A 26,351-nucleotide genomic window follows, 5' to 3' on the forward strand; every position below is an offset into this window, starting at 1 on the left:
GTCTCGTGAAATAAACTGCAGTCATGTGACTTACTTTGGCCAAAATGTACATCACTTCCCTGCAGAAGCATGTATAAAACACATGGTGATATTTTCTGCTCTCTCTTCCTTTGGCTGGCAAATTCTAAAGCACCGTGCAGTGATGCCACCATCACAGTATGAGTTCCATCAGTCTGAATTCCTGCCTATCCACATAGAATGTCAGATCTGAGCAAAAAATAAATCTGTTAATTTAAACCCGTAAGAGTCAGGGTTGTTTGTTACTTGAGCATAAGATAGACTCTCCTGACTATATAACCCCATTCCTGTTATTAATCAATGCATTTCCACTAATCCTTCACTGTCTTATGTTGAATAATTATTCTTTCAAAGTTATAGATATATATTTTTTTCTTAAGCACGTACTGAACATAATTGTAATGCATCTCAATCTAGAATTTTAAAAACCATATTTAGAGACTTCCGGACACCAGGAAAAATAAATTTGAATTTATATACATATATTTGTTGCAGAGAAGTATGACAGAGTGGTCAATAAAAGACTTTGCCACAAAAATAGAACACATTAAAGTAAAATTCTGTTGAAAGAAATAAAACGGATATGCAAACTAAAAGAGAAGAAATCAAGCCTGGTAAAGAAGGGGTTGTCTGTGTACCTTTTTAAAACAAATAATGGTAGATATCAAATCACCATGATATTTCGATTTCAGTGAATACTTTTAAAAGAATGATATAACAGTTTAATTTTAAAATGTCAATCGTTACAATATACTGCAAATTTCAACCTTTGTTGCTGAGGAGGGAAAGCTTTAAATGTCAACTTTAAAATGTGCCTGGGCATGCCTAGTTTTGTAAAAATTATTCAAGAGCATCGCTATCCCATGAAATTTTCCATGTTGATGCGTGTGTTCTCTACCTGTACTATCTAACAGTAGCCTCTGTCTGCACGTGGCTGTCACGTTCTCGAATTCTGGCTATGCCATTGAAGAGCAGAATTTGTTTTATTTTACCTTTACTATTTTAAGTTTAAATAGAGTCACATGACCATGGGCTACCTTTTTGGGCAGTGCATTTTCAGAATCTTTACAAGCCAGGCGACCAGGTTACTGGGCCATCTGATGTTAAAAAAGGTCCAAGTAAAATTGTAATATTATTTCCATTCACTGATTTAAAAGAAGGGGAACCTACTATAGAAAGAAGCATCTGAGGTCTTTCCAGCAAATTTTCACCAAATCCAGAGACAACCCTGTACTTCTCACTCCAGCACCTTTGAGAGATAAAGCCCCCGTCCATTGCCAGAGGAAGATGTGAGAGGCGCCCTGTTGTAATGAGGGATGTGTCGGGATTTGCCTGAGCTTGGACCGATGGAGCAGAATTTCAGGGACCTCTTTCAGCCCAATGCAGATCCAGAGGCCAAGTGGTCAGGTGTTGGCAGAAGTAGTAGCCCAGACAGAGATACCTTTCCTTCCCACTTTGATGCATGGACAAGTGATGTGGGGGATGGAAGTGTGGACAATTGATGGGGGGATGGTCGGCTGCAGATGTTTACATTCGAGGATGAACAGCTCGGAAAGCAAGTGAATGTTTTTCCCTTTGCCCTGCACATTCCTAGGCTGTATGAAGCCCAATTATATATGCAAGCAATGAAGGCGAAAAGGAAATGTAACACTGCATGTGACATCTTCTAAACTTTCCCTTCGTACATAATTCCTGCATATTCCTGATAGAAAAGGGTGTCTTGATGGAGAAAATACAAAGCAAAATATGTAAGTCACTTGTAACCCAGTCGCCTAGGACGTAACTATCCAATTTTGACATACATGCCCAGCTTTCTTATTTTCATCTATATTATCTACAGGAAGGAGCATAGACAACTAGAACTATAATGTCAGCAAACATCTATTCACTTAACTCTGTATCACAAGCAAGTTTAGTGTCTTTATCTTTCCTTTTTGTTTTCACTCTGTTCAGATTCTAGGGGAGATTCGACGTTCATTAGCAGAATCACGTTACGAGCCGGAAAGTCATGGGCACTGTCAAATCATGAGACCCACTTTATTCTGCGAATTAATTTGAAACAGAAATAAAATATGAACTACAAAATACATTTTCAAAAGTCCAAAAGATCCTTTTCCTTCTGATGACAATCTAATGTCCTTTTATACATCAATACCTTGGCCATAAATGTCTCTTGTTTCCCTAGCTTTTTTGTGAGTGAATTTCACAAGGCCGGACACTTGTTCTACCCAGTAGACAATCCAACTCTTCTCAAGTTACCACCTTGTCAGGGGGTCAATGCAGGGTAATTCTGTGTCTGCAGACCCAGGTCATGCCACCTGCAGGCTTGCTCTTTGAAAGGTAATGCCTGGAACAAACCTGCCTTTTCATTAGGGCATTCTCAAATTCAAATATGCTCTATTGTAGGTTAAATATTTCCTTATGCATTCAATCTGGCTGATACCCAGCCAGCTCTACATCACTGCCACCGGGCTGTTGAGCCCCAGTAAACAATGAGTTGAAGTTCTGTACAATCAGCTTCTCTTTCCAAGTTGGACAAGGAGGCATTGTGATGGGTTCAGTGACACAGTGCAATTCCTATTGGCATTGTTTTCACTGGCAGCCTAAGAACTGGTGGGATATTTGGTGTCTTGGAAGGACACAGAGAGACAGTAAAATAGCTGGGGAGGATACACTGTTTGGAAGATTGGATGTTTTAAGTCACAGAAGAGCTAGAGGAGAGAATAATTCAAGTGACTGGAACTCCATCAGGAATAGGGAGAATGGTTTGGCGGGAAGTTGTCCATGTAACACATGGGTTCACCTCCCTCGTTTCTTTGTGATGTTTCTTTCTAAACACAGTTTATTCATTGACTCTCAGGCCTCAACAGACATACTCCTTTCCAACCTTATGGGAAGGAATTTAGAGCAGGAGAGAAGGCTCACTAATCACTGTACAAGGACTTCCCAGTCAGAAGAGGACTTACTGTTGTTTCTGCCCATGTATGTTACTTCTGTCTTTCCAGTAATATATTCATCACCTCAACCAAAATATCAGAGGATGTTGAGTTCCATTTGTTGTTTAATGTCACAGGACTGTACTTAAATCATTAGACTCTATAGTTGCTGATGCAAAAGCAACATCGGACCCTTTGTTAATTCCGAGGGCAAAAGCAGGGGTCCCAAACTCAGTTGCCTTCAGGGGACGGGCAGGTAATAAAATTGAGTGAATTAATTCAGGTTGGGTGTAAGAAAGATGTTTGTGTTTGGAGATGACTAGGGGATGGTGGAGACCATGGAAAACTGAAGAACACGTGTACTACTGACAGGTGGCGGTCTCAGCCAATTGGTGTTTAAGGCAGCAGATCAAGTATTATTATATCAATACTGTGTTTCAAGACAAGCCAATGATGTGGATTTTTAAAGGAAATGCCTTAATTTTATTTATTTATTTTTTTAAAGATTTATTGATTTACTTATTTATTTTTGGCTGCATCAGGTCTTAGTTGCAGCATGCAGGATCTTCGTTGAGGCATGCGGGTTCTTTTCTTGCGGTGTGTGGACTTCTCTCTAGTTGTGGTGTGAGGGTTTTTCTCTCTTTGGTTGTGGCACACAGGCTCTCCAGCTGAGGCATGCAAGCTCAGTAGTTGTGGCACGTGGGCTTAGTTGCCCCGTGGCATGTGGGATCTTAGTTCCCCAACCAGGGATCGAACCCACGTCCCCTGCATTGGAAGGTGGCTTCTTTACCACTGGACCCCCAGGGAAGTCCCAGAAATGTCTTAATTTTAAAACAACTGGTTCAGATTTTCAAAATGGAATAAAACGATGTCAGACAAGAGACTTGTAGGCTAAAGTCAGTCCATGGGCTGCCATTTATGACTTCCAAGGGAGAGACCCACCTTCCCAGGTAGAGCCTAGCCTCCAATGGAAACCAAGGGCAGGCGGGCAAAGGTTTTCCAGTTTTGCATCAGAACGCTGTTGTATTTTCTTGTGCTACATAACAAAGCACCCCAAACCTAATGCTGTAACAGCCATCATTTTCTTACGTTCATGGATTCTCTTGTGTCAGGCACTGGGGACTGCTGTATACACAGTAACTGTCTCTGCTCCATGATGATTGAGGCTTCAACCAGGAAGGCTTCAAAGAGGTCAGACAAGACCACTGATGGAGGGAATCCTCTGAAGTCTCACTGCAAACATGCCTGATGTTGGATGCCTGCTCTTTCCTGGACCTCAGCTGGGCTTGTCAGCCAGAACCCTGGCACATGGCCTCATTAGCGGTGGGGCTACCCTACAGCATGGCAGTCTCAGACTGCTCAGGGGGAGCTCAGCATCATGGGAAGACGGTGGAAGCTGATGTATCTTTTATGACATAATTCACAGTCTCATAGCATCTCTTTCGCCCTCCATGCAAGCCTTCCTCCTCATGGAAGGAGAGACAAGCTCACAGTGTAGGAAGGGCACGTAGGACCAGAGATAGATGCTCTTGGGGTCATCTTTGAAAAGACAGCCTCCCATATCCGCTAAACACCAAGTGGACTGAGGTGATGAAAGTGAAGCTGAATGGAGATTTTAGTCAACTGATTAAAATGTACAAGCTGTCCCTCCTTATTTATCAAAGTGTCTGTCTTCATCTCGCCTGGATTGCTTTGTAGTGTGCAACCAGCTTAATACTTAGCTTCCAGACAGTGTCATGATTGCAGGGTGGTAATGGCTGTGAAATTGTTCCTTAAGTGTTGTAGAAAGTGAAGCAGCCGGCTGCTGACAAATACCAGCCTTGCAGCATGTGGGCTGTGCAGGGCCGCCACGCAGTGTCAACAGAGGAGCTGGTTCAGGTGTGCCGCTGAGGATTCTGCTTCAGTGTCGCTCAGGAGTCTCAGGAGTTACAGCACAAAAGAACAGTCTCCAAGGGGCAATCAGAGAGGAGGAATCCTGAGCCATCCCTTGTTGAATAAACCCCCCTTTCCAGGTGTGAAAACAGAGGGATTAAGGCCTCACCTTTGGCTCCCAAGGTTTCAGCATCAAGTTTCTCTATCAGGATTGTTTTAAATATAAAAATACAGGAAAACACATCACGGTGGAATAATAACTAGCTTCAAAAAGGGCACGTATCCCTTATATATGGAACCTAAAATATGACACAAATAAACTTATCTATGAAACAGAAACAGATTCACAGACATAGAGAACAGACTTGTGGTTGCCAAAGGGGAGGGGGCAAAGGGGAGGGGTGGATTGGGAGTTTGGGTTTAGCAGATGCAAACTATTATATATAGAAATGGATAAACAACAAGGTCCTACTGTAGAGCACAGGGAACTATATTCAATATCCTGTGATAAACCATAATGTAAAAGAATGTAAAAAAGAATGTATATATATGTACAATATAACTGAAATACGTTGCTGCACAGCAGAAATTAACACAATATTGTAGATCAAATATACTTCAATAAAAAATAAATTAAAAATTTTTTTTAATTTATAAAAAGAAGTTGCATCAAAAGAAAGATATTGCCAATTTCTATAGGACTATTGAAATACAAAAAAGAACATATATATATGCATAACTTTGCTGTACTGCAGAAATTAACACTGTAAATCAACTATACTTCAATAAAATGCATTTTTAAAAATGGAATGTGTCCTTTTTCACCCAGTGAGTGCCATAGATTCTGGAAAATTCTCTCTGTTCTACCCAAAGAATAAATCTTTCCAATGACTACCAGGTCAGTTTGCCTCTTACCTAATCCAGCCTGAGTAAACCTTCACAGATTCTTACTCAAGCCTTCAGTTTACCTGCTACTAGGAAAAGGAGTCAGAGAAGGAGTTCTCTAAGAGACAGTATAGTCTAGGTTATGCGGCTGTAACAAACAACCCCCAGACCTCGGTGCTTTGAAATCGCAGTTTTATTTCTCTGTCACATTGCACATCTGCTGGTGCCTCTGCTTTGGTGTATCCTCAGTTGGGGTCCCAGATGATGGGAAAGCCACCATCTGGAGCATTCACAGTCACTGGGGTATGCTTTAACTCTTCCAGCCTCACCAAATGTGATGCATGCCCCTCTAGCCCACATTTCATTGGCCAGAACCACAAGCCCATACCTCACTTCAAAGGGGAGTGAAGAAGTGAATCCTACCTCCTACCTGGAAGAAAAGCTGAGTAAAGCCCCACCAACTGCCATGCTCAGCAAGTGACAATACATGTCCTATGTGTCCCCTCTCCTTTGTGTGTCTTACAGGCCACTCAGGTATTCTAAGGAAACAGCCAGTCTTTCTAATCTCTTTTAAGTCTTTATTTTCTCATTTGTAAAATGAGAAAGTTTATAATTTTTTGGAAATACTTTTGTGTGGGTAAATGACTTTCTTCTTAGTTCAAGGCATCTGCTTGCCTAAGAATGGCCGATGGTAGGATCAACTTTCCCACCCCCATCTTAAAGGTAGGTGTAGTCACGTGACTTGCTTTGGCCAATAACATGTGAAGGCAACTGACAGGTGTGGAATTCAGGGGGGAGCTGGAAGAGTTGAAGCCACCCCAGGGCATCATGGCAGGGAATGGTACAGCTTGGAAGTCAAAGAGAGAAATAAAAAGGGTCAATATTCAGGTCCTAACTTCCAAAGTGGGATTCTCTTGTCCTCAGAGAGACCATCCGTTGGAAAGTCAGGTTTATGGAGTGAGAGTAGAATCTCTTGGCAGTCTTCCTGATCCCTGCCTGCCTTGGTCACATGCCATGAGGGAGGCCTGACAGATAAAATCAATAGATTGTGTTATACTGCACAATATATAGGAGGAGGGGGAGAAGAGGATGTGGAAAGACCAAATACCACCTCCAAGGACATAAGTGTGGGGCTGAGGGACTGTGGAAAGAAGAAACGAGCCAGAGGTAGTGGGAACAGGGTGAGCTGTGTGTCTCTGTTGCCACCAGTGGGTCAGAGAAACCCTGATCAGGAAGAGAGGAATTTGCCAGAAAAGTCATCAGGAATTCCAAGGCCAGAAGGGTCCCTGCTAGCAAGCAGTGTTTGGGTTCTGAGAGGAGATTGCCTAAAGGGTTGGTTACTCAACGACCTGATCGTCAGGGCTTGGTGAGGCGAGGTCTAAATTTATGTCAGCCTGATGGTAATTGTGTGCTATAGAGGTATCCATGGGCCAAGTCCCCATGTATCCTTAGAGGGACAGGGAAGGTAGCTGAGGGTGCAGACTGTCAAGATGGCCAAAAGATACCCTACGGGGAGAGAAATGTCGTAGTAGAACATAGTGGCTAAGAGTAGGGCTCCTGGAACTGGCTCTTACCATTTATTAGTTGTGGGACTTTAAGCAACTTGCTTAACTTCTCTGTGCCTCAGTTTCTTCATCTGTAAAATGAGGCTACATCTTATCTCCATAACTGCCCTTGCAAAATTATACCATTTTCCGGACAGGATTCTTTTTTTTTTTTTTTTAATTGAAGTACACTTGATTTACAGTGTTGTGTTAGTTTCTGCTGTACAGCAAAGTGATTCAGTGATACACATATATACATTCTTTTTTCTATTCTTTTCCATTCTGGTTTATCACAGGATATTGAATAGTGTTCCCTGTGCTCTACAGTAGGACCTTGTTGTTTATCCATTTTTCATATGATATTTGCATCTGCTCATCCCAAACTCCCACTCCATCCCTCCCCCACCCCCCTCCCCCTTGGCAACCACACATCTCTTCACTTTGTTGGATAAGATTCTTTTATGTGGTGTATTGATTTTTCTCTCCAGAAACACAGTATGAGTTGTGATGATGAGGTGTTATTGTAGGTCCATCCACTGTGCTGCGGGATGTTGGTGGGGGAAGGTTGTGTGATGAGGAGGGGTACAAGGGGTACACAGGGAATCTCTCTCCTTTCTGCTCAATTTTGCTGTAGACCTAAAACAGTCTAAAAATAAAGTTTATTAATTAAAAAAAAGTGTTATTTAAGCATTGAAGTTTTAAGCAAAGACACATTCACTAATTGATTCACTGGACGCTTTCTAGTCAGTTTTTAGTTGGAGAATATCGGCTAGAACAAATTTTAATTGTCTGTCACGTTTGGGTGGAATTGCATTAATAAAAGGCTGTCCACTAGAGTTCTCAGAGAACCCACTGAACTGACCTTTCTGTGAGTTGAGTTCTGTCCTCCTAAATTCCTAACTCCCAGTACCTGTGGAGACACTGTATTTGGAAATACAGTCTTTGCAGATATAATGAATAAAATATGGTGTTGTGCACTTAAAAATGTGTTAATGGAGTAGATCTCACATTAAGTGTTCTTATCACATTTTTTTAAAAAGTAAAGGTAAAAATGAAAAAAAAAAAAAGCCCAAACTCAAAATGATGAAAACAAAATGTAAAACGTGGGATGGAATGGAATTGGATGGATGATAGCTAATGGGGAATTGGTAACGAAAAGGCAAGTGTAGATCTTGCTTCAGACTTGGTTATGTCAAAAATCCAGAAACAGCAAGTTAAAGCCACCAGATCAATTGAAGAGTATTTACTAAGAGTTTATCGTGCTTCTAAGAACAGTTCTCCAACTGGGAGCTTTCAAATTCAAAATGAATGTGAAGCTCAGAGGCATGACGTTACAGGTTGGCTTATAACATGGACATGAGGATGGTTTAACCTTTACAACTATAGGTTATTACCACGGGGGTTTCCAGATGGCAGGGGATTGGTTCAAAGTGATGATCTTGCATCATTTTTAGGAAGATGACTTAAGTTTATTTTGTGATTATCAGAGCCATTTACAAGACATAAGCCAAGTTCAGTTTCGCTTACGTTCATGAAAGAAGCTGCACTTCGTTTTGCTGTTGTGGGTAAATGGTTTTGTCTGCTTGAGGAATCTTCAAGCCTGGTCTCCGTTCTTTTCTAACCGTTGGAGTCAGGACTCCAGGACCAGCCAGACTCCATCTGTCTCCTCCAGGCTCCTCGAGTCACTTCAAGCTCAGTCCCTGCACAGCACAATAGCTCAAGTTCCACACCCTCCCAAGGCTCTGGTTACGTCAGTGGTGAGAATCCGGTGTGGGGCAGGGGGCGGTTCATTTCCTGTAGATCCTGGAAAATTCCCAAGCCCATCAGTCTGATTGGACTGGACCACTGTGACCAGAAGGAAGAAGAGTGCTGATTGGACCGGACCACTGTGACCAGAAGGAAGAAGAGTGCTGATTGGCTAAGGGTAGCCCCACATGGACCCAAGGCTGTTCCCCAAAGAACTGGAATACTTTCAAGGCAAACCACAAATCCCTGGAAGGCTATCACTGTGGTAAAGAACCTTGTGTGTGAAGCAGCCGGTGTTGTGTTCAGATCCAGCAGTCACCCTGCGCCCAACAGCAGCACACTTGCCTGTTACCCTTTGAAGAGATAACTTCTGCTGTGGCCATCACCCCTCATAATTGATTGACACGTATGAGCTTCAGTTTCAGAGAGGGATGTTACAGGAGCACATTTTTCTTTTCTTTTTTCTTGCAAACTGAAAGGCACCTTTGAAAATGTGCCGACAGAAATGATTCCTATTAAAATACGCATCAAGATACTCCTGAAGAAAAGGAAAGAATATGAAGGCAATAGCCCAGCCAGATATTAAAACGTCATAAGCTATTGTATGTAAAACATTTGGGTACTGGCGCGTGAGAAGGCAGACAGATAGATAAAAGCAAATGGAGAGGCGAAAAGTAAGGCTAAAAAAGATGAATTTAGTGCATATTAAAGATGGCGTTTTAAATCAACAGATACTGGGTGAATCATTTAATAAATAGTGCTGGTAGAAACTATACGGGTAAAAAGTAAAGCTAGATCCGTCTTTCACTCACTTCTCACACTAAAATGAATTCCAGATGGATCAAGGGACTAATTTCCTTACTAATCAGTTTTCTAATAGACATTAAAAACGAGACCAACAAAACAATAGAAAAATGGACAAAGGATGTGAACAGGCATTTAGTAAAAAAGGTTATAGGGATATAAAAAAATATTCAGTGCCCCTAAGACTTGATGAAATATTGTTTTTATTAGATCTGTAGTGATCAAAAAGACACATTAAGACACGCTCAGTGAACGTGCAAATTGGTAGAATCTCTCTGAGTGGTAATTTAGCAAGTTCTATCAAAATTGTACATGGGCATCTCTTTTGACTTGGCAATTTCTTTTCTTAGGAATTTACACTGTAGACCTGCTCTGTGTGTGTGCAAAGCTGATTGTGTATGGAAATTCTCTGAAGCACAGATTGTAGTAGCAAAGATTGGAAGCCACCTATGGGTCCATCAGATGACACCAGGCAATTAGATCTTGTTATATAAATCTGCACACTGGAGTAGTGCATAGAAGGAAGTGGATCTTTAAATGCTGATATAGATGTACTACAAGATACATTTTTAAGTATATGTATAGATAAGATGCATAAAAGTGCGTACAGTGTGTTGCCATTGGTATTTTTTAAAGATCTACATTTCTCAACGTGTTGATCACCCAGAAAATGGACACTAAACTGGGGAGAAGTAGGGGGATAGAATTCTGCAGTGAAACTTTTTGTATTTCCCCCTTTGTAATATTGGAACATTCACCAACATGCCTGTATGATTATTTTCAATGAAAAAAATGTTAATTAAAAAGTAACCATCCCTTGGGACTTCCCTGGTGGTGCAGTGGTTAAGAATCCTCCTGCTCATGCAGGGACACGGGTTTGAGCCCTGGTCTGGGAAAATCCCACGTGCCGCAGAGCAACTAAGCCCGTGTGCCACAACTACTGAGCCTGTGCTCTAGAGCCCGCAAGCCACCACTACTGAGCCCACGTGCCACAACTACTGAAGTGCGTGCACAGCAACGAAGACCCAACGCAGCCCCAAAAAAATTAAATACATTTTTTTAAAATAATAAAAATATTTCTAAAACAAAAAAAAGTAACCATCCCTCAGAAAAGGGTCCCTGAAAATATGTTAGCTAACCATAGTTCTGGTTTTAGTTTAGAATGTTTCCCTTAATTAAAGAAGTATATTTAAACAGTCCCTCTAAAACCCTGGTAACCTTGAAGGCTAGAGAAAACAGCAATCCAGCTTTGTTATGTGCTGTAGTGAAATTAGAGGACTGGGGCTCATAAGAGACAATAAAATTAGGTCTTAGCCCAAAGCCGGTAACCAGACACATCCCAGCCCCCAGCGCCTCTCGGTGCCCTGGGAACAGGGAAGAGAGTCTAATGTTCCCAAACACTAGTTACTGAGGAAAGCCAACCAGACTTGCTATTCTGCAAATACTCATCCTGCTTGCTCTGCTGAGATTATGGCCTTGGCGAAATATGGAACGTCTAAGACCAATGTGAACTTCAAGTCTGCATCTTCCACCTCCCACGAGAATGCACGGATGGATTTTTTTCACTTTGTTTTGCTTTTTTAGGAAAACTGGGGCTTTGGGTAGTGACTTTTGTATGGAAGAGATGGAAGGAGAGTGAAAATTGATTCAAAATAGGTGTCCGGGTTTCTATGTAACAAGGGAAATTAATAATAATAATAATAATGAGAAAAATGATTTTTTACCAGGCATTATGGACTTGGCACACTGTATCTTGTAGAGTTCATTATGTTCGACAAAGAATAGGACTTTTTTCTTGCATGTATGCTGATTTATTTGATGACTCCATGATGGGAGATTCAGTAGCATTTAAAGAATGAGGTGGCCCTATTCTAATCATGCACATATGGGAAGTTCAGAGTGTGGTCACTTAATGCTTTAGTATCAATGAGGCAAATAACTTGCCCTGTCTTTCCAGAAATGTGATGTGCTCATGCGACACCTTCTGCATTCCTTTTCCACCTCTTCCCAACTCATCCATCGTTTATTGGGAGGCTGTGTTGAGCGACCTTGTCTATATCAAGGCTTTGGTTTTCCCAAGGAATCCGTAAACTGGACTCTCACATAATGAGCCGTGGAATATTTAAATAGCATCCTTGACTGTTGGGTGTTGGTCTGTTTTCAGTAGGAACAAGGAGAATTGTACTCCCCGCTCACATGCCAGGCAAAGATCAAATGGAATCTAGAAGATATCCAATGTGTATTGCTGGGGAGGAGGAGAGTTTCCTCTCCCCTTCTAGGTTCTTCTGGCTGGTCTAAGAATTAAATTGAGATGAAACAGAGGAACAGGAGAAAATCAAACAAAAGTTTAATCACATGTATACAGGGGAGAGACAACAAAAGCTGAGTAAGTTGCCAGTATGGCCAAAGCTATCACCTTAAATACCATCCTCGATTAAAGACAAAAGAGGATGTTGGGGGTAGGAGTTTAGTACTTTAGTGGGGAGGAAGGCAACTGACATGGAGACGGAAAAGCAGATGTTTGGTGAACAACTGTTTGCTGGGCCAGGCAGGGACAGTGGGACACAGCAAGGTCTCTGACCTCTATGAGTTCCCCTCACCACACCTGGTCCATATTCTTTGCAGGTATCTCTGGTGACAGCTCAGTTCCTGTAACAGGCCCTCTATCAAAATTCTTCAGGCAGTTAGGGGGAAGGTCAAAGTTTCTTCCTAAGTCTTTTGGATCATGTTTGTTTTCAGCTTGAAATAATCTGAATGCCACATTTTGGGGTGGCAAGATTTCCCCCCAAAGTATACCCTTTTCCCTTCTACTTGCCCACATGGTTTGGTTGCTGGCTTTACCATTTTGCAGGTATGTGGATAATAAAATAAAATCAATCTTCTAAGATAGCCACCCCATACTGGGCTCTCCATCTCCCTGTCTTGCTTTCTTTTTCTTCATAGAACTTATAAACATAATAAATGTGTGTGTGAGTGTGTGTGTGTGTTCTGTCTCTCCCACTACAATGTTAATTCCATGTCAAGAGGAAGCAGGTATGTTTTATTCTTAATGAATTTCCAGTACTGTGAATGATGCCTGGAAAACAGGTGGGACTCAGAAAGTGTTTGTTGAATGAACCAATGACCAAGTAAGCAAACAAAAGACAGGTTTGGTTTACTCGCCTAGTGTTACTCATAATATTCATGACCTGCTTTAGGCATTTGTATCTTAAGTTTTGGTGGGGGGAGGGGTGCTGGTAGGGGGGGAACCGTCACATCCTCCAAAGCTTCTAACCATTGGTATCCATATTCATCCTGCGGGTGTGCTTCCCATTTGGTGTGCAGCCCCATCTGTCCTATTTCTACTCACCACATCTGTTCTGAATTTGTGCCCTTAGGAAAGACGGGTCCCTGGAACCTTCTTATGAATGAACTGAGAGTCAGAGGAAAACCAGATGCTTGGAAAGACTGAGGATTATGTACAGGACTCGTTTAGCTCTAGAATGGCTTTTTTTTTTAATTAAAAAAATCTCATTCATATTTATTGCATATTTTCAGGTTTATAGTATAAATATTTATAATTTTCCAATAGCAATTTTTAATACTCTGAATATGTGCATAAATGTGGATAATTTCCCAAAGGGGAAATGTGGATAATTTCCCAATGGGGAAAGACAGGTTTCTCATCAGTTAATCGGAAAGGATGCCACTAACCAAACCCACAACACCTGGCAGTGTGTTGCATCCTTCTGTTACCCAGCATATGAGAGGTGGGATGTGGTGGAGCAGCAACAAAATGCATACACCACACAGCTCGGATCCCACGCTGCTGGCTGCTGCCATTGTTGCTGGATACTGTGCCTCGAGCACACACATGCACACTATATGTGTGTATGTACGTGTGTGTATATATGGGCATGTGTCTGTATATATGTATGTGTGTATACGCATGCATAATGTGTGTTTATGTGAGTGCCTATATCTGTGTGTATATGTGTTGTGTATATATGTATATATGTATATATGTATATATGTGTGTATGTGTATATATACATATTGTGCCTACACGTATGTCTGTGTGTGTATGTCTATGTGTGTATGTATGTTTATGTGTGTGCATGTGTATTGTCACTGTGTGCATATGTGTGTCTATGTGTGTGTCTATATGTATGTCTATATGTGTGTGTATGTGTGCATATATTTGTGTATATATGTATGTGTATATATGTATGTATATATATCTGTATGTGTATGTGTGTATATGTCTGTGTATATGTGTATATCTCTGTACTTATATTTCTGTGCATATATATGTGTGTGTTTTTATGTTTGCATTTGTATATATGTCTACGTATGGATATATTTGCGTGTGTGTATGTGTATGTGTATATATATATGTGTGTATGTATATATATATACACACACACACACATACACACACACACACACACACAATAGCTCTGTTATGTTTTAAAAACACAATATACCTTTAAGCCAAGCAGTGTTTATTCCAGTCCACAGTGCATGTGCATTCTATGGTGGGGAAATTATGGCTTTTCCCCAAATCACTATAGTAGATATATTATTAAGTGTAAATATATAACAAACGTGTTTGGAAATCAAGTGCTATGTTTATCTCTGTGTAATGAAGCTTTCAGTGTAACCTGGATTTATTGAACCACAAGTAGGTTATAAAACTTCCACTAATGAACGTAAGTAACTCAGCTGTCATAAACAAAGGAAGTAATTAGCATTTGGTTCAGACCCAGTGAAGCCAAATTTCACATGCTCTAAGGATTATCTTAATAGTTCCAAAACGCTGCCACTTACAACTCTAAGTGTTTCAAAACTATGAACCCAACATAAACCGTGTTCAGTGTATAACATAGATGTGTCTCTGAGAAATAACCACTCGATTTCTTGCACACATTCATTCTTGCTGTACATACTCTATTCAGTGATGTCTCTTGATCAGGGACCTCTTATCCAGTTCAGAACATCTGAAATATGCTGTAGACATGTGTCTTCTCTTATGAAAACATTGTGTCTACAAAAGACAATTTCCTATTGCCCTGCACTAAATTTCAGAATCTCCCCTTAGAAATAATGCTATAAATTACAACTTTGTGTGGCTGCCCTAGAATTATTAGTAACAGATATTGGGTACTTCTGGATTAAATATGCAACCATGTTCTTTCCTAAGAACTTGAAAATGATTCATTGGAGAACCATTATCTGAATTCCAAGTGACCTACCTGTGAATAAAATTTAAGAAAAATAAGAGCCCATTCTATATCAGAAAAGGCCTAGGCTACTGACAGTTCCTGTATAATAAAAAGATTGCCAAATCCAGGTTGATGACCTATTTATTTAAAGCAAATTTGATTCAATAAAATTCCAGTACACAGTAATTGGGACAGCACTTAGAATTCATCTTAATATAATAGCAGCTGTCCATAGTGAATTGAACTTTTTTTCATCACCCCATCTTAGTTGCTTACAATTTAAATGAGGAATCATAGCATGTGTCGCCAAAAGGTCAGATGATTTCTGGCCTGTGCATGCAATTCCCAATTTATAAATGACTGCATTCAAAACGTTGGCTTCTACAAGGATTATTTACAACACAAAACATTTTTACATGGCACTCACCTTCTAAAAATGCTAGCTTTAGCCCTGGGGGCCACATGTGAAAAGCAATTCCTCTTGTCTTTGTAGACCAGTCAAATCAGTATGTGTTTTGGGGTCCCCAAGACCACCCCTGTGTTTGATGACTTGCTAGGAAAAACTCAACAGGACTCAGTGTAGAGTCATAATCATGGCTAAGATTTATTACAGCAAAAGGACACAAAGCAATTCAGCAAAGGAAAAAGGCACATGGGGCAGAGTCTGGGGGAACCAGGCACAAGCTCAGGAAAGTCCACTCCCAGGGAATCATACAGGATGCTCTTCACCCCTCCAGCAATGAGTTGTGACAACAGGGGTAAAGTGTTGTCTGTCTGAAAAGCTCATCCAAGCCTGGGGGCCAAGAATTCTTACTGGGGGTGGGTCCCCTGGGCACCATTGCCTGGCAGGCACCATACCTCCAGATCACCAGAAAGAAAGCAGGTGTCCAGCAGCAGCTATATTGTTTGTACACAAAGCATAGGCTCAGTGTTCCCCTTTTATTAAGGAGTTGGGGAACCGCTCCTGAAATCCAAGTTTCCAGATGCCAGTCAGGGGCCAGCCTTGCCAGTAGGCCTTTCTAGGGTGGTGGTCTCAGAGCTGCAATGTTAACTCTTCTGCACAGTATGTCTTCAAGTTGTTTCTGTGGGAGAGAGCGTTCTTAGTTCTATTAGGCATGTCCTTTTCTCGCCAAGCGCCAGTCCTAAAGACATCAACTTTTCCTCCGGCCTTGGTCCTAATATCAGGGGGTGACCTGCATCATCTCCTCTGATGACAAGAGTGAGGTTTTAAGAGATGCGCTCAGGACCCACCTCCTTGCCTCTGTGTTCATACAGGTGCCACGGTTGTAAATCTGGGGAGTGTACCTCCTCCAGGGCTGCCCCTCCTGGCAGCATCTCCCACCCAGTCACCCATCAAACTGCTCCATTTGTCCCCTGGCTTTCTTGCTTCAAAACCCTTTTAATTTTCCTCAAGGGACTAAGAAAAGAAAACACAACAGGAAACATGAATTTTTGCAGCAGTTTATACATCTGTTTGTGATGTATTGCACTGTCCTTTTACTATATCCCTACCATTCCATATATGTTTTTATTTTAACATCTTTATTGGACTACAATTGCTTTATAATGTTGTGTTAGTTTCTGCTGTATAAAAGAGTGAATCAGCTATTCGTATACATATATCCCCATATCTCCTCCCTCTTGCGTCTCCCTCCCACCCTCCCTATCCTACCCCTCTAGGTGGTCACAAAGCACCAAGCTGAACTCCCTGTGCTATGCGGCTGCTTCCCCCTAGCTATCTATTTTACAGTTGTTAGTGTATATATGTCCATGCCACTCTCTCACTTCGCCCCAGCTACCCCTCCCCCTCCCCATGTCCTCAAGTCCACTCTCTACGTCTGCAACTTTATTCCTGTCCTGCCCCTAGTTTCTTCGGAACCTTTTTTTTTTTAATTTAGATTCCACATACATGTGTTAGCATATGGTATTTGTTTTTCTCTTTCTGATGTACTTCACTCTGTATGACAGACTCTAGGTCCATCCACCTCACTACAAATAACTCAATTTCATTTCTTTTTATGGCTGAGTAATATTCCATTGTATATATGTGCCACATCTTCTTTATCCATTCATCTGTTGATGGACACCTAGGTTGCTTCCATGTCCTGGCTATTGTAAATAGTGGAATTGCTGGGTCATATGGTAGTTTTATTTTTAGTTTTTTAAGGGACCTCCATAATGTTCTCTATAGTGGCTATCAATTTAAATTCCCACCAACAGTGTAGGAGGGTTCCCTTCTCTCCACACCCTCTCCAGCATTTATTGTTTGTAGATTTTTTGATGATGGCCATTCTGACCGGCGTGAGGTGATACCTCATTGTAGTTTTGATTTGCGTTTCTCTAATGATTAGTGATGTTGAGCATCCTTTCATGTGTTTGTTGGCAATCTGTATATCTTCTTTGGAGAAATGCCTATTTAGGTCCTCTGCCCATTTTTGGATTGGGTTGTTTTTTTGATATTGAGCTGCGTGAGCTTCTTGTATATTAATCCTTTGTCAGTTGCTTCATTTGCAAATATTTTCTCTCATTCTGAGGGTTGTCTTTTCGTCTTGTTTATGGTTTCATTTGCTGTGCAAAAGCTTTTAAGTTTCATTAGGTCCCATTTGTTTATTTTTGTTTTTATTTCCATTTCTCTAGGAGGTGGGTCAAAAAGGATATTGCTGTGATTTATGTAGAAGAGTGTTCTTCTTATGTTTTCCTCTAAGAGTTTTATAGTGTCTGACCTTACATTTAGGTCTTTAGTCCATTTTGAGTTTATTTTTGTGTATGGTGTTAGGAAGTGTTCTAATTGCATTCTTTTACATGTAGCTGTCCAGTTATCCTAGCACCACTTATTGAAGAGGCAGTCTCTTCTACATTGTATATTCTTGCCTCCTGTATCAAAGATAAGGTGACCATATGTGCGTGGATTTATCTCTGGGCTTTCCATCCTGTTCCATTGATCTATATTTCTGTTTTTGTGCCAGTACCATACTGTCTTGATTACTGTAGCTTTGTAGTATAGTCTGAAGTCCAGGAGCCTGATTTCTCCAGCTCTGTTTTTCTTTCTCAAGATTGCTTTGGCTATTCAGGGTCTTTTGTGTTGCCATACAAATTGTGCAATTTTTGGTTCTAGTTCTGTGCAGAATGCCTTTGATAGTTTGATAGTGATTGCATTGAATCTGTAGATTGCTTTGGGTAGGAGAGTCATTTTCACAATGTTGATTCTTCCAATCCAAGAACATGGTATATCTCTCCATCTGTTTGTATCATCTTTAATTTCTTTCATCAGTGTCTTATAGTTTTCTGCATACAAGTCTTTTGTCTCCTTAGGTAGGTTTATTCCTAGGTATTTTATTCTTTTTGTTGCAACGGTAAATGGGAGTGTTTCCTTAATTTCTCTTTCAGATTTTTTCATCATTCGTGTATAGCTATGCAAGAGATTTCTGTGCATTAATTATGTATCCTGCTACTTTACCAAATTCACTGACTAGCTCTAATAGTTTTCTGGTAGCATCTTTAGGAGTCTCTATGTTTAGTATCATGTCATCTGCAAACAGTGACAGCTTTATTTCTTCTTTTCTGATTTGGATTCCTTTTATTTCTTTTTCTTCTCTGGTTGATGTGACTAAAGCTTCCAAAGCTGTGTTGAATAATAGTGGTTTTTTTGGACATCCTTGTCTTGTTCCTAATTTTAGAGGAAATGGTTTCAGTTTTTCACCATTGAGAATGATGTTGGCTTGTCATATATGGCCTTTATTATGTTGAGGTAAGTTCCCTCTATGTCTACTTTCTGGAGGGCTGTTATCATAAATTGGTGTTGAATTTTATCAAAAGCATTTTCTGCATCTATTGAGTTTATCATATAGTTTTTATCTTTCAGTTTGTTAATATGGTGTATCACATTGATTGGTTTGCATATATTGAAGAAACCGTGCATTCCTGGGATAAACCCCACTTGATCATGGTGTATGATCATTTTAATGTGCTGTTGGATTCTGTTTGTTAGTATTTTGTTGAGAATTTTTGCATCTATGTTCATCAGTGATACTGGTCTGTAGTTTTCTTTATTTGTGACATCTTTGTCTGGTTTTGGTATCGGTGATGGTGGCCTCATAGAATGAATTTGAGAGTGTTCCTCCCTCTCCTATATTTTGGAAGAGTTTGAGAAGGATAGGTGTTAGCTCTTCTGTAAATGTTTGATAGAATTGTCCTTTGAAGCCATCTGGTCCTGGGCCTTTGTTTGTTGGAAGATTTTTTTTTTTTTAAAGTAAAGTTTATTTATTTATTTTTTTAATTAGTTTCTGCTTTATAACAAAGTGAATCAGTCATACATATACCTCTGTTCCCACATCCCTTCCCTCATGCATCTCCCTGTTGGAAGATTTTTAATCACAGTTTCAATTTCAGTGCTTGTGATAATCTGTTCATATTTTCTATTTCATCCTGGTTCAGTCTTGGAAGGTTGTGCTTTTCTAAGAATTTGTCTATTTCTTCCGGTTGTCCATTTTATTGGCATATAGAGTTGCTTGTAGTAATCCCTCAAGATTCTTTGTATTTCTGCAGGGTCAGTTGTTGCTTTTCCTTTTTCATTTCTAATTCTGTTGATTTGAGTCTTCTCCCTTTTTTTCTTGATGAGTCTGGCTAATGGTTTATCAGTTTTGTATATCTTCTCAAAGAACCAGCTTTTAGTTTTATTGATCTTTGCTATTGTTTTCTTCATTTCTTTTTCATTTATTTCTGAGCTGATCTTTATGATTTCTTTCCTTCTGCTAACTTTGGGGGTTTTTTGTTCTTCTTTCTCTAATTGATTTGGATGTAAGGTTAGGTTGTTTATTTGAGATTTTTCTTGTTTCTTGAGCTAGGACTGTATTGGTATAAACTTCCCTGTTAGAACTGCTTTTGCTGCATCCCATAGGTTTTGTGTTTTCATGTTTTCATTGTCATTTTTTTCTAGGTATTTTTTGATTTCCTCCTTGATTTCTTCAGTGATCTCTTGGTTATTTAGTAACATATTGTTTAGCCTCCATATGTTTATATTTTTAACATTTTTTTCCTGTAATTGGTATCTAGTCTCATAGCATTGTGGTTGGAAAAGCCACTTGATATGATTTCAGTTTTCTTAAATTTACCGAGGCTTGATTTGTGACCCAAGATATGATCTATCCTGGTGAATGTTCCATGAGCACTTGAGAAGAAAGTGTATTCTGTTGGTTTTGGATGGAATGTCCTATAAATATCAGTTAAGTCCATCTTGTTTAATGTGTCATTTAAAGATTGTGTTTCCTTATTAATTTTCATTTTGGATGATCTGTCCTTTGGTGAAAGTGGGGTGTTAAAGTCCCTTGCTATGACTGTGTTACTGTCGATTTCCTCTTTTATGGCTGTTAGTATTTGCTTTATGTATTGAGGTGCTCCTATGTTGGGTGCATAAATACTTACAATTGTTATATCTTCTTGGATTGATCCCTTGATTATTGTGTGGTGTCCCTGTTTGTCTCTTCTAATAGTCTTTATTTTGAAGTCTACTTTGTCTGATATGAGAATTGCTGCTCCAGCTTTCTTTTGATTTCCATTTGCATGGAATATCTTTTTCCATCCCTTCAGTTTCAGTCTGTATGTGTCTCTAGGTCTGAAGTGGGTCTCTTATAGACAGCATATCTAAGGGTCTTGTTTCTGTATCCATTCAGCCAGTCTATGTCTTTTGGTTGGAGCATTTAATCCATTAACATTTAAAGTAATTATTGATAAATATGTTCCTATTCCCATTTTCTTAATTCTTTTGGGTTTGTTTTTGTAGGTCTTTTCCTTCTCTTGTGTTTCCTGCCTAGAGAAGTTCCTTTAGCATTTGTTGTAAAGCTGGTTTGGTGGTGCTGAATTCTCTTAGCTTTTGCTTGTCTGTAAAGGTTTTAATTTCTCTGTCAAATCTGAATGAGATCCTTGCTGGGTATAGTAATCTTGGTTGTAGGTTCTTCCCTTTCATCACTTTAAATATGTCCTGCCACTCCCTTCTGGCCTGCAGAGTTTCTGCTGAAACAGCTGTTAATCTTATGGGGATTCCCTTGTATGTTAATTGTTGCTTTTCCCTTGCTGCTTTTAATATTTTTTCTTTGTATTTAATTTTTGATCATTTGATTAATATGTGTCGTGGCATGGTTCTTCTTGGATTTATCCTGTGTGGGACTCTCTGCACTTAGTGAACTTGATTCACTATGTCCTTTCCCATATTAGGGAAGTTTTCAACTATAATCTCCTCAAATATTTTCTCAGTCCCTTTATTTTTTCTCTTCTTCTGGGACCCCTATAATTTGAATGTTCGTGCGTTTAATGTTGTCCCAGAGGTCTCTGAGTCTGTCCTCAATTCTTTTCATTCTTTTTTCTTTATTCTTCTCTGCAGTAGTTATTTCCACTATTTTATCTTCCAGGTCACTTATCCGTTCTTCTGCCTTGGTTATTCTGCTATTGATTCCTTCTAGAGAATTTTTAATTTCATTTATTGTGTTGTTCATTGTTGCTTGTTTCATCTTTAGTTCTTCTAGGTCCTTGTTAAACGTTTCTTGTATTTTCTCCATTCTATTTCCAAGATTTTGGAGCATCTTTACTATCATTACTCTGAATTCTTTTTCAGGTAGACTGCCTATTTCCTCTTCATTTGTTTGGTTTGGTGGGTTTTTACCTTGCCCCTTCATCTGCTGTGTATTGCTCTGTCTTCTCACTTTGCTTAACTTACTGTGTTGAGGTCTCCTTTCGCAGGCTGCAGTTTCATAGTTTTCATTGTTTTTGGTGTCTGCCCACAGTGGGTAAGGTTGGTTCAGTGGCTTGTGTAGGCTTCCTGGTGGAGGGGTCTGGTGCCTGTGTTCTGGTGGTTGGGGCTGGATCATGTCTTTCTGGTGGGCAGGTCCACGTCTGGTGGTGTGTTTTGGGGTGTCTATGGACTTATTATGATTTTAGGCAGCCTCTCTGCAAATGGGTGGGGTTGTGTTCCTGTCTTGCTAGTTGTTTGGCATGGGGCGTCCAGCACTGGAGCTTGCTCTCCCTTGGGTGGAGCTGTGTCTTAGCGTTGAGGTGGAGATCTCTTGGAGAGCTCTCACCAAACGATATTCCATGGGGCTGGGAGGTCTTTGGTGGTCCAATATCCTGAACTTGGCTCTCCCACCTCTGAGGCTCAGGCGTGACACCAGGCCGGAGCACCATGACTCTGTCAGCCACACGGCAGATGAGTGGTTTATTACCGAAGATATTAAAGCACAGGAACCAACAGCCAGATGAAGAGATTCATAGGGTGAGGTCGAGAGCAAAGACACGTCAGTCCTCTTGGAGTTTGGAGCCCAGCATGGTGGCGCATAGTGGCATTCTTCTTCATCACCCTGGAGGCTCTCTGAAACCCCTCCTTTTGGATTTTAATGGTGGCTTCACTACACAGTCATCGTTGATTAAATCCTTAGGCATTGGTGATTAATTCAACCTCCAGAACCTTTCTCCTCCTTCTGGGTAATTGGGGCGGGGGAGTCCCATATATGTTTTTTCACTTGAAATCTCTTAGAGAAACATTAGGGCAAATACTAGGAAACCAGTTTTGCTGCACATCCTTCTGCCTGTCTCTTCTGGCTTCTCTGATATCCTAGAGAAAAACCTATAAGCGTGTCACCTGTCCCTTTCCATGAATGAAGGAAGGAAGGAATAAGTGAATGGAAGAGAGAAATAATAAGCCAAGTCTGTGATGGAGGGCACACCTCCTTTGGCAAATTTGTCTAACGTCTGAGCAGATGTTAGGTCTCAGGACAGGGACTGGCCAGTGTTGGGTAACGAAGGACTTGGCCAGGTCAAGTAAGTGGCTTCAGCACCAGGAAAGTTTATGTGATGCCAAGGAAAGCACTGAGCCTGGGTGGACTGGCGCCATGGTTGGGAGCCATTTCAAATCCTGGGTCACCTGCCGCCTGATCCCCCTGGTTGCTCAGCTGGTCAGTGAAAATTAAAATGGTACTGACCTCACAGGGCTTGTGTGAGAGTGAAATGAGATAAAACTGCCATGAACTCAGAAGAGCACCTGGTTTGTTGTGATAGTGATGATAATGGGACGAGGGTCCTGCTGATGACAATGATGATGATGATGATGTCATGGGAGGACCACAAGCGTAGAAGTCAGGTGCATCTGTGCACCTCTCAGCACCTGTGTTTTGCTATGAACCATCATGATTCCCGAACCTGTCTGAGCTGCAGCCCCTCCCCACCTTTGAACTTGGAACGTTGCTTGGGAAATTAGATGAGATAATACAGACAAACGGTCCATCAGTGCCTGGCATGGAAAAGGCATTCAAAGAATGTGCATTGTTGTTTTTAATCCCACTTTTGCAGTGTTAATGAATTTCCTTTTTCTATTTAATTTTAACAGTCTAAGGGTATTCAGTTAATTTTCTTAAAAGTAAAGCCTTCCACTAGCACAGCGTTACTCTGTTTCTTTATGTGACTGATGCTTGCCTATGTCAGTGTACTCTTCCTAGCTCCCCTGTTAAAGGAAGGAATGACTGGGGGGAAAATTAGGGCAGATGGATTGGAAGGGGATTGCCAGTGTGTGATTAAATTCTATTAAACATGAGCTTACACCTGGCAGGTGACAATGGGCCATTAAGTGCACTGTGTCCCCAGAAGCAGCGGTAACCCAGGGATGCCCCAGAGCCGTCTCAGCTGTGCATTTGCTGTCTCCAACAGGGTAAAGGTGATGAAAGGCATGAGCATCATTGGGGTGAGAGCCAGCAGCCCTTCCGTGTGGGAGGTTAAGAAGAGCACGGATTACGCTGGGAAGTACACACCAGCTGTCATCGTTTGTCAGAAGAAATCAGCTGGCTCGGAAAACAGGTGAGTCCCAGCGGCCTGCCATATATTCAGATTAGCTGCAACGGTGGCCTCCTTTTTCCCAAATTTGCTGACAGCCACTTTCACCGCGATTTGCACTTGGGGTGCGTTGTCTGTATTATTAGTGCTTCCAGGTGAGATGGATAGAATCCTTCACTTGGAAAAAGGTGGGCTATTATTTACAGTGGACCTACTTACAATCCCAGCACAGCCCTGGGTCACCTGCAGGGACTACTCCATGCAAATGGAATTTATCTCGAAATGATGTTCCACTGCAACACGGCCTCTTTCTAATCCATATGATTAGGTAAAACGAAAAGTCTGGGCAGTACTGATAAAATGGCCCATTTTGCAAGTGTTTCAAGCAAGAGTTTGTTGTAAAACAAAACAAAACAAAACAAAACACCCAGAGCTTGTAGATCTCGTGGCACACAAAGGTGCCTTTAACATTTGCCATGTCGTTTAAATATAATTCGTGGATTGCACTTTGTGCTGGGATTTTCTGATGGACCTGTGAATGATCTGCTGTGGAATTATAGGGAATTGTGACTCTGTCTCTGATACCCACCAAGTTAGAAACAGTCTATTCACAGCTGGGCAGAGACTTGGAAACTCAGTGGTTATTGATTAATTTCTGTTTCCCGAAACCTCATTTGTGGCTCCAAAATATTTCTGATCTGGTCATCTGTTTTTGCCACTTTTAGGTTGGTTGATTTTTGCTCTTTATGTTGCTGGCAATTGAAATAATTATGAATGGACCAATCCTAGGTATGTAGCATTATTTTAGGAGTCAGCTTTTTGAACTTTATAGCTCAATGTTTGGAAAATATTTATTTTCCATTATTTATTCTAATATAGAGGTCATGAATCTCAGCTGGCGGCTATTCTGCTTTTTGGGGGTTTATTTCCAAAGAGCACTGGATGCCAGTTTGGGGGTGATGTGATGTGGATTTCGCTCTGTGCTCTGTTTCATGTGGGTGCTCTGGGATTCAGGTTATCAACTGTCAAGCTCTGGCCTGTGACTTTCCTTTTGTGACCAGTGTTTCAAGATGTTTTTCTTGAAGATTTGCTTGTAAAGCAGATGAGAGGGGAAAAGAAGAAGTCTGTATCTGAGTTCTGCCCCAAATGTTTACATAGTAATGCTGTGCCACACGGAGTACCTTCATGAGCTTACAAATAAGCTCACTTCCAAAGGTGTCTGTGCCAGTGATATGATTTGGGAAATAAGATGCCACCTCCGTGAAAGATTTCCTTTGTGTTGCGAAGTTAGCAAAAATTAGGAAGGATAGATAGATAGGCAGATAGGTAGGTAGCTCGGTAGATAGATAATGATAGGTAGACGAGATGGATATAGATAGATAGATAGATAGATAGATAGATTGATTGATTGATTGATGATAGATGGATAGATATTTTACTCTTCTTTACCAGAAAGAGCGGGGGGATTTGGGAGAAGTCTCAACCAATGTGCTGATTTTCCCTCTTGTTTCTTCTTGCTATTTACTCTGCGGGTTAGTGGGAGTAGTAGTGATTGTAGTGTTAAATATGAAATGCAGAGAGATTTGAACCGTTTTGAAACATTTTATTGAATTTCTGGCTAAGTATTCATTCAGTTCTTCTTGGGAATGGAGAAATAATGAAACTGTCCAAGGGCAGCTCATCCCCATTAAGGTATAAAGTGTAAGCTGCCTTTTTATGGATCAAATACGACAGGTACTCCCAAGGGGTTTTAACACTTCCTTAACTGAAACAAAAAACCAACAGCTCTAGAACATATCAAATCATACATATGTGTGGTCCTGGACATTTTCCCCCCTTTTATCTGTAACAGTATCTTCTTTAAGAAACAAATTCCCTGAATGGACTATTAACTGAGTCCTTCAAAGGTCTGGTATCAGCATGCCATTCACTATGGAGAATATTCCTTATCCCTTTGTAGATTCTGAAGTCAGTTTTCTATTTCCTGCTATGGGTCTAGATGATGGAAGAAGCATATGTACACACACAGACATACACAAACACACATATGTATGTCTATGTATGTAATATATGTGTACGTGTATATATAGAATACTATATGTGCATATACAGTACATTATGTGTCTTTGTAATACATCATATATGTATACATAGTATATGTATAGTATATGTATACATAGTTTGTGTATACAGAACATATATATGATATATGTGTTTAAATATGTGCCTATATACACATGTACATTTTTATGTGATTTATGTACTCACGTGTGTTATGATATGCAGAGGTTTATTCTCTTTTTTTGGAATCCAGTTCTTACACTGCAGCCAGGAAGGCTTTGCTTAATGAGGAAGCTGTGGAATGCAAACTCTTAGTTGGGGAACCGTGTCAGTCTGGTTGGTAGCTGTTTCCAGTCCCTACAGCAGCATCTGGGACTCTCCATAAATATTTGTTTATTGATGTTCTAGAATTACACTATATCTCTGTTACTCTATGTATAATGATGCAAATCTGCACATACACGTATTGA

General features: G+C 40.5%; 1 protein-coding gene across 1 annotated transcript in view; it reads left to right on the forward strand.

Moving 5' to 3' along the window:
* Window positions 1–26,351, forward strand: part of TMEM132D (transmembrane protein 132D) — a gene marked incomplete at both ends in the record, with an annotated part of 626,392 nt that overhangs the window by 259,775 nt on the left and 340,266 nt on the right. Inside the window, one exon of the mRNA XM_081251621.1 lies at window positions 23,698–23,844. Coding sequence (XP_081107747.1) covers window positions 23,698–23,844 — 147 coding nt within the window. The remainder of the gene's footprint in view (window positions 1–23,697; window positions 23,845–26,351) is intronic.

This window comes from Mesoplodon bidens (assembly GCF_964165515.1).
Source record: "Mesoplodon bidens genome assembly, chromosome: 13".
In the NCBI taxonomy this organism is placed as follows: Eukaryota; Metazoa; Chordata; class Mammalia; order Artiodactyla; family Ziphiidae; genus Mesoplodon; species Mesoplodon bidens.